Below are 12,840 nucleotides of genomic sequence, written 5' to 3'. Positions count from 1 at the left end.
CACGGGCCTGCCCACACTGCGATATGTGTGCGCATGAGGTCCGTGCAGCAGAGCTGGTCTCCAGTTGTCATTTCCATTCTTCAAGCCCGTGTGGTGGCTGGTGTGCAATGGTCACCACACGTTAAAAAAATCCACGCACAGGCATCTTCCACCCTTCAAGATGTAGTTTGGGACCTGGAATATTAGGTCCTTCATTGAAATACCTGTGAACTCATCCCTTTTTGGCGTGGAAGTAAGTCATCCTCGTTTCGAGGGACTGCCTACGATGATGACTTAAGAAGTGGGATAGAGCATGTCCAGGGAATTACAGACCAGTCAGCTTAACATTGGTGGTAGGAAAAATAATGGAATCCCTATTAAAGGAGAAAAGAGAAGAGAAACTAGAAACCAAAAATATAATAATGAATAGTCAGCATAGATTTCAAAAGGGAAAGTCTTGCTTGAACAACCTCACTGAATTTGTTGAGGAGGTAACAGAGAGAGTAGACAATGGTAATACAGTAGATGTAATTTATTTAGATTTTCAAAAGGCCTTCGATAAGATACCCCATATAAGATACCCCATAGTAGACTGATGAAGGTCAGAGAATGTGGAGTCAGGGAACAAGTAGCAGAATGGATAGCTAGCTGGCTTCAAGACAGAAAGCAGAGAGTAGGGGTAAAAGGTAGCTATTCACAGTGGCATAAGGTGGGTAGTGGTGTTCTACAAGGATCAGTGCTGGGACCACTGTTGTTTATCATTTATATTAACGATTTAGACTTTGGAATCAAAACACCATTTCTAAATTTGTGGATGACATCAAATTGGGGGAGATAGTCAATACTGAGGAGGATTGCAACAAATTACAGGAGGACATTAATAAACTTGCAGAATGGGCATACAATTGGCAAATGAAGTTCAACACAGATAAATGTGAGGTATTTCATTTTGGTAGGAAGAATAGGGAGGTCACTTATTACTTGGAGGGTGCGAGTCCAGATGGGGTAGAGAACAAAAGGATCTCGGAGTACAAATACACAAATCACTAAAAGTTGCGACACAGGTTAAGCAAGGCCATAAAAAAAGCAAACCAAGAATTGAAAAGTAGGGAGATTATGCTAAACCTGTATCGAACCTTGATTAGATCACACAGAGTATTGTGTACAGTTCTGGTCGCCATATTATAAAAAGGATGTAAACACACTGGAGAGGGTGCAGAGAAGATTTACAAGGATGATACCAGAAATGCGAGGGTATACATATCAGGAAAGGATAAACAGGCTGGGTCTCTTTTCTCTTGACGAAAGGTGAGGGGTGACCTTTAAAATTATGAAAGGTTTTGATAGAGAGAGTCTGTTTCCACTTGTGGGAAGAGCATTACTAGATAGTCACCAAGAAATCCAATGGGGAATTCAGAAGAAACATCTTTACCCAAAGAGTGGTGAGAATGTGTAACTCGCTACCACAAGGAGTGGTTGAAGCTAATAATATAGATGCATTTAAGGGGTGGCTAGACAAGCATATGAGGGAGAAGGGAATAGAGGGTTATGCTGATAGATTTGGATGAGAAAAGACAGGAGGAGGCTCGAGTGGAGCATAAACACTAGCAGGGACTGGTTGGACTGAATGGCCTGTTTCTGTACCGTGTATCCTACATAATCCTATGTAATTCTATGTAATTTTATGAAACCTTAACCCATCGTTTTTCTTTTCTATTCAAATGCCCATGGACCTGTTGTCTTTTCTTGCACACTCTATATATTTCCCAGATTTTAAGCATTTGTATTTTTTGAATATATCTGACGTCAGGTAGTGTCTATTCTGAGAGAATAATCTGCAGAAAAATTAAAGAAAATGTACTTTTCCAGTGCAGGGTAGATTTATGGATTTGTTCCCTGTTTATTAGATTTTCCTTGTTTTTATAATTATTTCTTATTTTTGTGTGCGTGAATTTAACATAATTAATTTGAATACACTGGTTATAAAAACAGAACATGTCCGAAATTCTCAGCAGGTCAGGCAGCATCTGTAAAGAAGAAACAGAGTTAACGTTTCAGGTCCGTGACCTTCCAGCAGAACTGGAAAACGTTACCGATTTAACAGGTTTCAAGCAAGTGCAGAAGCAGGAAAAGGTGGAAGGGAAGGAAAGAGCAAAAGGGAAAGTCTATGATACCCGCATATTCATCCACCTAAGGACTCATTTTAAGAGTGGAAGCAGATCTTCCTCGATTCCGAGGGACTGCCTATGATAATGATGATAGGGTGGAAGGTATTAAAGATTAAATGACAAAAGGGATGATGGTGTAAGGCAAAGGGGGGTGGTAATGGGACAAGTTAAGAGACAAAAGATAGGTCTAGAGGAGCTGTAAATGGCAACAGCAGAATCATTACCGGAGCCAGTGAGCGAGGGGCCCTGAAAAGGACGGAAACAAAGATTGTTCCATTTATCCCACAAAAAGGCAGGGGTAGCTAGGGCCCATACAGGCTCATCGTGCGACACATGGTATTTGGTGGAAGATCAAGTTCAGCCAGGCGGAGGAGGGTGGTGGTGGACATCCCTGATGGTGAAAAGGAGACAGTTGGTACCAGGAAACTAGAAAGTGTTCAAGTGACGGAGGGCGTGAAAAAGTCCTGGAGGTAGGTCGGAAGAAACTCGACAAGGCGAGAAAAAGTAGGATTGAGATAGGAACTGGGGCAAGAACAGGCTGAAACCAGGGCAGCCCTCCTGGGGAAGGAGAAAGGTGCGGGCTGTACGGGGTTGGGGGACTATGAGGCTGGCGGCAGTGGGGAGAAGGTCTTCAGGTGAGATGGGCTCAGGCTCCGTTTTGCTGCTTGCTCAGCGATAGTGGCGCATGCGTGCGGTTCTGAGTGGGGTGGGGGGGGGGGTGGAGAGAATGTGTGAATTGTGCGAAATGAAAGGTTGCGGGACTCAGTGGGAAACCCTGCATCGAAAGGACACGGTGGCTATTTCCCAAAGTAGCAACCCGCACCCGCGGCGCCTTTGATCTCACTGTCCGGCAGAGCCCGCGAGCTCTGTGTACGGCCGTGTCCTAGCAACCGGGCGAGTCGGCTCACTGCGATCCCTCCGCCGTCCCGCGGACAATCGGGTGTGGAGGGAGACGCGTGCGGCAAGCAGCGGGGAATTGGTGTCCCCGAGGATCGCTCCAACCTGTGTCAGTGTGTGAGCCTCAACCTGTGTCAGCCTCAACCTGTGTCAGTGTGTGAGCCTCAACCTGTGTCAGCCTCAACCTGTGTCAGTGTGTGAGCCTCAGCCTGTGTCAGTGTGTCAGATCTCAACCTGTGTCAGTGTGTGAGCCTCAGCCTGTGTCAGTGTGTCAGATCTCAACCTGTGTCAGTGTGTGAGCCTCAGCCTGTGTCAGTGTGTCAGCCTCAACCTGTGTCAGTGTGTGAGCCTCAGCCTGTGTCAGTGTGTCAGATCTCAACCTGTGTCAGTGTGTGAGCCTCAGCCTGTGTCAGTGTGTCAGCCTCAACCTGTGTCAGTGTGTCAGGTCTCAACCTGTGTCAGTGTGTGAGCCTCAGCCTGTGTCAGTGTGTCAGATCTCAACCTGTGTCAGTGTGTGAGCCTCAGCCTGTGTCAGCCTCAACCTGTGTCAGTGTGTCAGGTCTCAACCTGTGTCAGTGTGTGAGCCTCAACCTGTGTCAGTGTGTGAGCCTCAACCTGTGTCAGCCTCAACCTGTGTCAGTGTGTGTCAGCCTCAACCTGTGTCAGCCTCAACCTGTGTCAGTGTGTGAGCCTCAACCTGTGTCAGTGTGTCAGGTCTCAACCTGTGTCAGTGTGTGAGCCTCAGCCTGTGTCAGTGTGTCAGATCTCAACCTGTGTCAGTGTGTGAGCCTCAGCCTGTGTCAGCCTCAACCTGTGTCAGTGTGTCAGGTCTCAACCTGTGTCAGTGTGTCAGCCTCAACCTGTGTCAGTGTGTGAGCCTCAACCTGTGTCAGTGTGTCAGATCTCAACCTGTGTCAGTGTGTGAGCCCCAGTCTGTGTCAGTGTGTGAGCCTCAGCCTTTGTCAGTGTGTGAGCCTCAACCTGTCAGTGTGTGAGCCTCAGCCTGTGTCAGTGTGTGAGCCTCAACCTGTGTCAGTGTGTGAGCCTCAACCTGTGTCAGCCTCAACCTGTGTCAGTGTGTGTCAGCCTCAACCTGTGTCAGCCTCAACCTGTGTCAGTGTGTGAGCCTCAACCTGTGTCAGTGTGTCAGCCTCAACTTGTGTCAGTGTGTGAGCCTCAGCCTGTGTCAGTGTGTCAGATCGCAACCTGTGTCAGTGTCTGAGCCTCAGCCTGTGTCAGCCTCAACCTGTGTCAGTGTGTCAGGTCTCAACCTGTGTCAGTGTGTCAGCCTCAACCTGTGTCAGGTCTCAACCTGTGTCAGCGTGTGAGCCTCAACCTGTGTCAGTGTGTCAGATCTCAACCTGTGTCAGTGTGTGAGCCTCAGTCTGTGTCAGTGTGTGAGCCTCAGCCTTTGTCAGTGTGTGAGCCTCAACCTGTGTCAGTGTGTGAGCCTCAGCCTGTGTCAGTGTGTGAGCCTCAACCTGTGTCAGTGTGTGAGCCTCAGCCTGTGTCAGTGTGTGAGCCTCAGCCTGTGTCAGTGTGTCAGGTCTCAGCCTGTGTCAGTGTGTCAGGTCTCAACCTGTGTCAGTGTGTGAGCCTCAACCTGTGTCAGTGTGTGAGCCTCAGCCTGTGTCAGTGTGTGAGCCTCAGCCTGTGTCAGTGTGTCAGGTCTCAGCCTGTGTCAGTGTGTGAGCCTCAACCTGTGTCAGTGTGTGAGCCTCAGCCTGTGTCAGTGTGTGAGCCTCAACCTGTGTCAGTGTGTGAGCCTCAGCCTGTGTCAGTGTGTCAGGTCTCAGCCTGTGTCAGTGTGTCAGGTCTCAACCTGTGTCAGTGTGTGAGCCTCAACCTGTGTCAGTGTGTGAGCCTCAACCTGTGTCAGTGTGTGTCAGCCTCAGCCTGCATCAGTGTGTGTCAGCCTGTGTCAGTGTGTCAGCCTCAACCTGTGTCAGTGTGTGTGAGCCTCATCCTGTGTCAATGTGTGAGCCTCAGCCTGTGTCAGTGTGTGAGCTTCAGCCTGTGTCAGTGTGTCAGGTCTCAGCCTGTGTCAGTGTGTGTCAGCCTCAACCTGCATCAGCCTCAACCTGTGTCAGTGTGTGAGCCTCAACCTGTGTCAGTGTGTGAGCCTCAACCTGTGTCAGTGTGTGTCAGCCTCAACCTGTGTCAGTGTGTGAGCCTCAGCCTGTGTCAGTGTGTGAGCCTCAACCTGTGTCAGTGTGTGAGCCTCAACCTGTATCAGTGTGTGAGCCTCAACCTGTGTCAGTGTGTGAGCCTCAGTCTGTGTCAGTGTGTCCGCCTCAACCTGCGACAGCCTGTGTGAGCCTCAGCCTGTGTCAGTGTGTGAGCCTCAGTCTGTCAGCCTGTGTCCGCACAACAAACCCGGTGTCAGCCTGTGTCAGGTGTCAGCCTGTGTTCGCCTGGGCCCGCACAGCAAGCCCGCTGTCAGCCTCAGCTCACCCACTCGTGTGGGCAACAGCTCGGCATGCGGCGCTGGCAAAGGGTCTGTTCCTTTGCAGTGACTGGTATCAAAAGCTAAGCCCTCTTGTTTTATTGCCACAGGTGAAGAACAAGCCAGCGATACACTCTCGGAGTTTAGATCATGTCTTCTCAACATTGAAATCGAAGCTTGTCCAGTTGAACCCGCAGGTGAGGGACAATGTTTAAAAACCTTTTTGTTCAGGTGTTGGGGTGGATGATGACCAAGATCCTCCACAGAGTCAGTGTGTGATGGTATCCACATTACACAATAACAACATAGATTAACATTTGTGTTCGCATTGCAGTTTTAGTGATAGATAATGTTAATTTGATTACTAGAAATGAACAGTTGGAGCATATTATCTGTTTGCTCAGACATAGGCTGGAACACGTTCCAGGATAGTAACATATCAGAGGCTTCAGATGATGTAATAAATCATGTTGATTGATTTGTTCATATCATCTGAATCCTGCGGTGGAGAACAAGTAAACTTGTTGGCCGTGCAAAACCAGGGGACCACAGATAACATGTCTGTCAGTTCTATTTTATGAAATATGCATTTTACATTATGTATTTTACCAATACTGTACTTGGAATTATATATATACTGTTTGAGTACGAACTATGAATAGATTCCCAGTGTCAGGCAATGGTTGCTGGGCATTCAATTTTTTGAATCCATCACCAGGAACTTTGCACTTTCTAGATTTCTAGAAACATACATTATTCTTTACCCATCTGGTGCAAATAATAAAGCAACTAACAAACAGCCTGGTGGCACAGCATATTGTTGGATAGTATCTTTCATGCCTTGGAATGGAGGCAGAGATCCTGCAAAGGAAGCTAGATTTGGAAGAGTGGAGGGCATGATCTGGAAGACGTTGCAGAGTGGGGCAAGGCCACAGAGGGATTTATAAATGGGGATGAGGATTTTGAATTTAATACACTGGGTCAGGAATTGACAAGAACAGGAGTGATAGATGAATAGGATTGTATGTGCGATAAGATGCAGGCAGTGGGGTTTTGAAAGAGTGAGTTTTAGGTGGATCATGGGAGGCTGCTGAGGAAAATGTTGTAGAAGTTGAACTTGGAGGTGATGAAAAAGAAGGGTTTTGGCAGTGATGGAGTTAAGGTAAGTATAGAGGTGGGTGATGTGGAAGTGGAAAGGGGCAGAATGGATGATGGCTTGAACATGGGATGTAAAGCTGAACTCCGGAACATACCATGGTTGCACATCATTGTATTCAACCTGAGTGAGCAATCAAGGAGGGGAATGGAGTTGGAAGTTAGAGTGCAGAGTTTTTGGTGGGAGCTGAAAGAAAGAAATTGCATTTATATAGCACCTTTAATGTAGAACACATCCCAAGGTGCTTCACAGAGATATAATCAGACAAAAATTAAATGCTGAGCTACAGAAGGAGATACTAGGAGAGGTGACCAAAAGCTTGGTCAAAGAGGTAGGTTTTAAAGAGGGTCTTAAAGGAGAAGGAGGTGGAAGGACTTTATGGACTTCATGATGTCTCAAAACTTTTTGAAATGTAATCACTGTTGCTTTGTAGGCAAGCACGGCAGCCAATTTGTACACAGCAAAGTCCTACAGCCAATGAGATAAATGACCAATTAATCTGTTAAGAGTAGATGTTGGCCAGGACACTGGTTGAAATCCCCTGCTCTTCTTCAAATAGTGCCATGGGACCTTTTACATCTAAATGAGCACAAAGAAGAAAAACAGCACCTCAAACATTGCACTGAAGTGTCAGCCTAGATTATGTGCTCAAGTCATGAAATGGGGCTTACAGCATTGCTTTAGGCTTGCTGATGTTAAGTTGGGGAAAGTTTAGACTCATCTATAATGATGTTGGACAATAGTCAAACAGTGCAATGATAGTTCATGAAGTTGAGGATGGTGAAGAATAGGTAAAGCTGGGTGTCATCAATATACACGTGGAAGCTTGGCGTCCCACCTACAAATAGTGTGAACGAGGCAGGCTGTAGATGATAAATAGGAAGGGATTCAGGATGGAACATTGGGGAACACTTGAGGTGACTGTGGAGAGGTGGGAGAAGATCCATTGCAGGCGATGTGCTGACTATATTGGGAAAGGTAGGAATGGAACCAAATGAGGGTGATGCCATGGAGTTGGACTATAGCGAGATGGTAGAGGAGCTAGAATAGTTGACCAAATCAAACACAGTAAAGAGGGCCAAGGAGAACAAGGTGACAGGTTGGACATGAAAGGCTTTGACCAGAATGGTCTAGGTGTGATGGGCAAACTGAATCAGACTAAAGGAATTCAAGTAGTGAGTGATGGGAAAGATATGCTTGGAGCTTGGTGGTGACAACATGTTTGAAGGCTTTAGGAAAAAAAAGTGAAATTAAAGCTGGTGGTTGAAGATCAGCTTTATCGACGAGGGGTCCGATGATTTGAGCAAACAAGCACAACACTTCAGAATGTAATTTATAATCACTACAGATCAGCATAGACTAACCCAGTGCTACTGCAAATGTTGAGCTGTTAACGGCGTCAAGGTTTAAGGTACAACGAAAAATGAAATACAGCAGCTGCCCATTCTAATATTTTTGATCATGTCAATTTTTCCAGACTTTTTTTTAAGAGCCCAGACATCTTTTTGTGTAAACTATTTCCTCAGTGCCTGCTTCTGCCATTTCAAAATGTAAAGCTTTTGATTAGGTTTCAAACTGCGAGTAGTTTATTTTCCTATTTTAAGGGTCACCATTTTGCTCCATTTTCCTTTTCTTGTCTGCAGTAGAAAGGAATAAAACATTTTTAAAAAACTAATTTAAATAGCAACTAACAGTTCAATTTATGTACCTTAATATAGTTTTCATGATATACTGGTTAGTTCTTGGTAATGCAAATTTATTTGAACTGTTAGTCATTTTTAAAGAAATATTTTACTTTTTTTAAACTGCCGAGTTGTGGAATGTGGGCCATATGTAAAATACATTTTGGTTATTCTTCCTTTCCACAGTGATTTCCTACAATGATGACTAAAGGTCTTGATGCAATAGTAGTGGAAAATAAAAGCAGCAAACCATCAAATAGAAATGGTTTACATTCTATGGTGCGAAGCACAGCTAAGGAACTACACCAGCAATACAAAGACATATTGGGACCTCTAAGTCTGTTCATATCCAACACTACTAAAGACATAAAACTTCCAGGTACTCCAACATGAAATCTCTTGCTCAGTGGACGTTGGTTCCTGCAAGTGCTCGTTTTTATTACATCAAGCAAAATTATTTTAAATTATGTTTGTGATAGAAATACATTTTGGAAGTATGACAAAAAAATTCTCCCTTCACTTTTCTCCTGTGATGTGCTATTGGAGAGAGGGGGAGGTTAGAGACAAAGAGAAAAAATAACTTTCATTTATATAGCAGCTGTCATGACCTTGGCACGTCCCAAAGCACTTTACAGCCCATGAAGTATTTATGAAATGTAGTCACTGTTGTATGTAGTAAACGCGCAGCTAATTTGCGCACAGCAAGGTCCCACAAACAATATTGAGATAATGACCAGATCACCTGTTTTAGTGATGTTGGTTGAGGGACAAATATTGGCCAGGAGATCAGGGAGAGCTCCTCTGCTCTTCGGAAACAGTCCCCATCGCTTATAACAAGCACGTTTGTGCGAACGCAATTTGCATGCCATGCATGATGGCTGGTATAACGTGGTAGCGTTAATAGAATTAAAAATCATTTGTTAGTTGTCCTCAATAGCTGCTGAGCAGAATTTGTACCTTAGGACTAAGACAAAGTGTCCTGGGAAAACCTCCAAGCTATTATCAGGCAGTTTTATGGCTGGAGTTTTACTGGAGTGTAATACGCATTTAGCAGACCTTCCTTGGACACATACACAGAACACTACTCCCCAGACAATACTTTTATCATGTTAGGAAAGCATAGACTAACTGTTTGCTTTATTACAGCGTTCAAAAAATTCTATATAATGTTTTATAAGTTTCTAGATGATCTATTTGGCCTTAAATGCAGCTTTGAGCTACAGTTTTACTACAACAAATAGACTGCAACATCTCGTGGTTTTAATGTGCTTGGGAGCCATATTTGGATTGGTTTCTCAAATTATATACTTTTATGTAATTATACAAGATGGCGATTAAATTCAGCTTTTTCTGCCCAAAATACGATGCTAGACCTGGCAACTTTGAAATGGACATTAATGCAAATGGATAATAGTTACCACTTTTAGGCTGATATAAGCAACTGCTTATTTTAAACGTGGACGTTTTAAATGGTAGTGCCGTGGGTTCTTTTATGTGCACCTGAGATGGCAGACTGAGTCTCAGTTTAAAGTCTCATTCAAAAGACCGTACCTCCAACAGCGCAATATTCCCTCACAACAGCACAGAAATGTCAGCCTAGTCCTTGAGTGGGACTTAAACCCACAACCTCCTGATTCACAGGAGAGTGTGCTACCACCGTCAAGCCTGACACCTAAGCAAAACTAATGCAGCACTTAGGTAATGCCAGAGCAAGTTTATTTATAAGTAGCATACCTATAACTGCCATAGAAGAAAACACTTCATTGTTCAGTGCTGAGCAAGATATTAACTGGAGATTTGCTGCAGTCATTATTGGCAAGGTTATTCCATTGTGGAGGACACCACAGCCAAGCCTGTTCCTATCATTACCTAACAATCCAGATATTAGAGGGTTTAGTGTATTCTAAACAGAAGCAGGAAGACTGGATGATTATTTTGTTATTTGCTTCACCAAGAGACATTGTGGTCAATTGCAACACCCCTGACTGCTGCTGAGATCAGCGAGCTCAGCAAGGGCCAGTAATAGAGGCTGATACTTTCCCAGGACACTTTACTTCTGAGCCATCAGGACCACTATATTTTTCTTTTTTAAACACTAAATCAAAACATGGATTATGCTGTCTAGCAGCACTCAGTAAATGTATCAATTATATCAGCAAATAAATGCCATGTTCTGAAATGGATCAGATCACTGAAAGTGTAATTCTAAAAAAGCCCACTAGAAAGGAAAGCTAGTTCTGCGATTGTTTAAAGATGTTTTTAAACAATCAATATCTCTTTTTTTACTCTTAATTATCTAGGATACTTTTGAGAACAGCTCATTAACCAACCAAATATTAGGACCAAAAGTGTTAGTTTTCAGATTACAGCCTTTGTCAACAGGATCATTGTTAATTTAGCAACTAGAATGTGGAATTATGAAAAATGATGGTAGCTGAATCATGGTGCTAAAACTCCTATTAACAAATTTGTACGGTGAATTCCTACCATTATTGAGGCTTGAGGCCTAATGGTGCTTGACATTGAAATGCAGCAACCATATGGATACTGAGAATAGATCTAAATGCTTAGGAAGACTGATAACCTATTTACTCAAGAACAAACAAGCTTCACTTAACCATAGACGTTCAATGCAAGTGTAGATACAAGAAGCTCAGTGGGTAGCACATTCGCCTCTGAGTCAGAAGGTTGTGGGTTCAAGTCCCACTCCAGGGACTTTGAGCACAAAAATCTAGACTGACACTCCAGTGCAGTGCTGAGGGTGTGTTGCACTGTCAGAGGTGCTGTTTTTCAGATGAAACATTAAACCGAGGCCCCGTCTGCTCTCTCAGGTGGACGTAAAAGATCCCATGGCATTACTTTGAAGAAGAGCAGGGGAGTTATCCCCGGTGTCCTGGCCAATATTTATCCCTCAATCAACATAATAAAAACAGATTATCTGGTCATTATAACATTGCTGTTTGTGGGAGCTTGCTGAGTGCAAATTGGCTGTCATGTTTCCCACATTACAACAGTGACTACACTCCAAAAGTACTTTATTGGCTGTAAAGTGCTTTGAGATCTCCGGTGGTCGTGAAAGGTGCTATATAAATGCAGTTCTTTGTTTTTCTTTCTTACCAACACTTCGGGATTGCCCTGGATTCTCCAGGGCCCAGCTGCGAGTAAGCCACGAGAAAAATTGTAGGGGTTGTTAAAAATTGTTTTTTAAAAAAAATGTCTTTGAACACTTTTGTTTACTAGTTATAAAAATATTGGACATGGGAAAAAATGCTGTTTGACAGTCAAGAATCATCCAATCGTGTAATGAAGAGTCTGTTCACTTTTCGATTGGCATGGGAAGGCCATGCACCATGAGGATGGACATGTCGGGCGACCAATGGTTAGACTGTGGGGGCGGGGCAGTTGGAGGCAGGAGGTCATGTGATGTAGCCTCCTGGAATATGCCCAACCAGAGTTGCAGGGGTCGTTAAAAAATTGTGTTTTTGAAAAAAAAATGTCTTTGAAATGAGGTATTTAAATACAACATGAATAAGAATCATAAAAGTTACAGGCTAAGTATCCTGAAGACTTTGCAACAATTTGAAATGAATTTTGCATTATGTTGATGCATAAATTGTTTGTTCAACTGATTTATCAGAAGCGGTGCGAAATCACCACTTGCAACCATCGTGCATCAGGTATTCTTTTAAAATTTTAGGCCGAGATTTCGCTGACCTCGACGGGTCCGTGGCGGGCAATGTCAGTGGCGGGCCCCGACCCCACTGCTAGCTCCATCCCGCTCTGGAAAATGAATTTTCTTACATAGGGCTTGTTAAGCATGCCCAGCACGTTTCCTGGCCAATTAGAGGAAACACGACTGGCGAAGTCATTTGATGACTCGTCTTCAGCCAGTTTCCTTCAAGGGAAAATGTCCAAATGTATTTTTATATTTGTGCTGTGAGTGTTCTACAGCATTGAGGTGCTGAAAACACTGACAATGCCTGTGCAAAGGCACAGGGCTGCACCCAGGCTCTCCCCTGAATCCATCCATATGCTTATGGAGGGAGTAACAGCACACAGGAAGGTCCTCTTCCCTTCACATGGGCGGAAGAGAACTCCTCAGGAGATCAGCACAGCCTGGTTGCTCAAAGGAGGGCACAAGCAAGGATGTGGTAAGGAGGACCTGGGTGCAGTGCAGCAAACCTTTCAATTATCTCAGTAGATCATGAAATGTTAGTACAAAGCCACACTCAACCTCATCCTGCCGTGCCTCTCATCACCTACCCTACTCCTGCACATCCTGACACACACTAAATTACCTTGGACCACCACCCATCCCTCTCTATCTATATTATCACATCCCCATCTTACAAGCCTCACACCCTCACACTCACCCTCATCCTAGTGCAATCATACCAACTAACAACACACAAGGGTAGGCACTTGGGTGTTTTATGCAATGTTTATGTAAAGTTTCTGTTAATGTGGTGTCAAACATTGAAATCTTTATTTTCAACACTTTGTGTTTAATAT

General features: G+C 44.3%; 1 protein-coding gene across 1 annotated transcript in view; it reads left to right on the top strand.

Annotated features, from left to right (window-relative positions):
* Window positions 1-12,840, top strand: part of ccdc87 (coiled-coil domain containing 87) — a 95,356-nt gene that overhangs the window by 9,626 nt on the left and 72,890 nt on the right. Inside the window, exons 2-3 of the mRNA XM_070896750.1 lie at window positions 5,601-5,687; window positions 8,515-8,707. Of these exons, the coding sequence (XP_070752851.1) occupies window positions 8,527-8,707 (181 nt within the window). The 5' untranslated portion in view covers window positions 5,601-5,687; window positions 8,515-8,526. The remainder of the gene's footprint in view (window positions 1-5,600; window positions 5,688-8,514; window positions 8,708-12,840) is intronic.

This window comes from Pristiophorus japonicus, chromosome 13 (assembly GCF_044704955.1).
Source record: "Pristiophorus japonicus isolate sPriJap1 chromosome 13, sPriJap1.hap1, whole genome shotgun sequence".
NCBI classification, from domain to species: domain Eukaryota; kingdom Metazoa; phylum Chordata; class Chondrichthyes; family Pristiophoridae; genus Pristiophorus; species Pristiophorus japonicus.
Note: the sequence above shows the minus strand (reverse complement) of the source record. Positions and strands in the feature narration are given on the sequence as shown.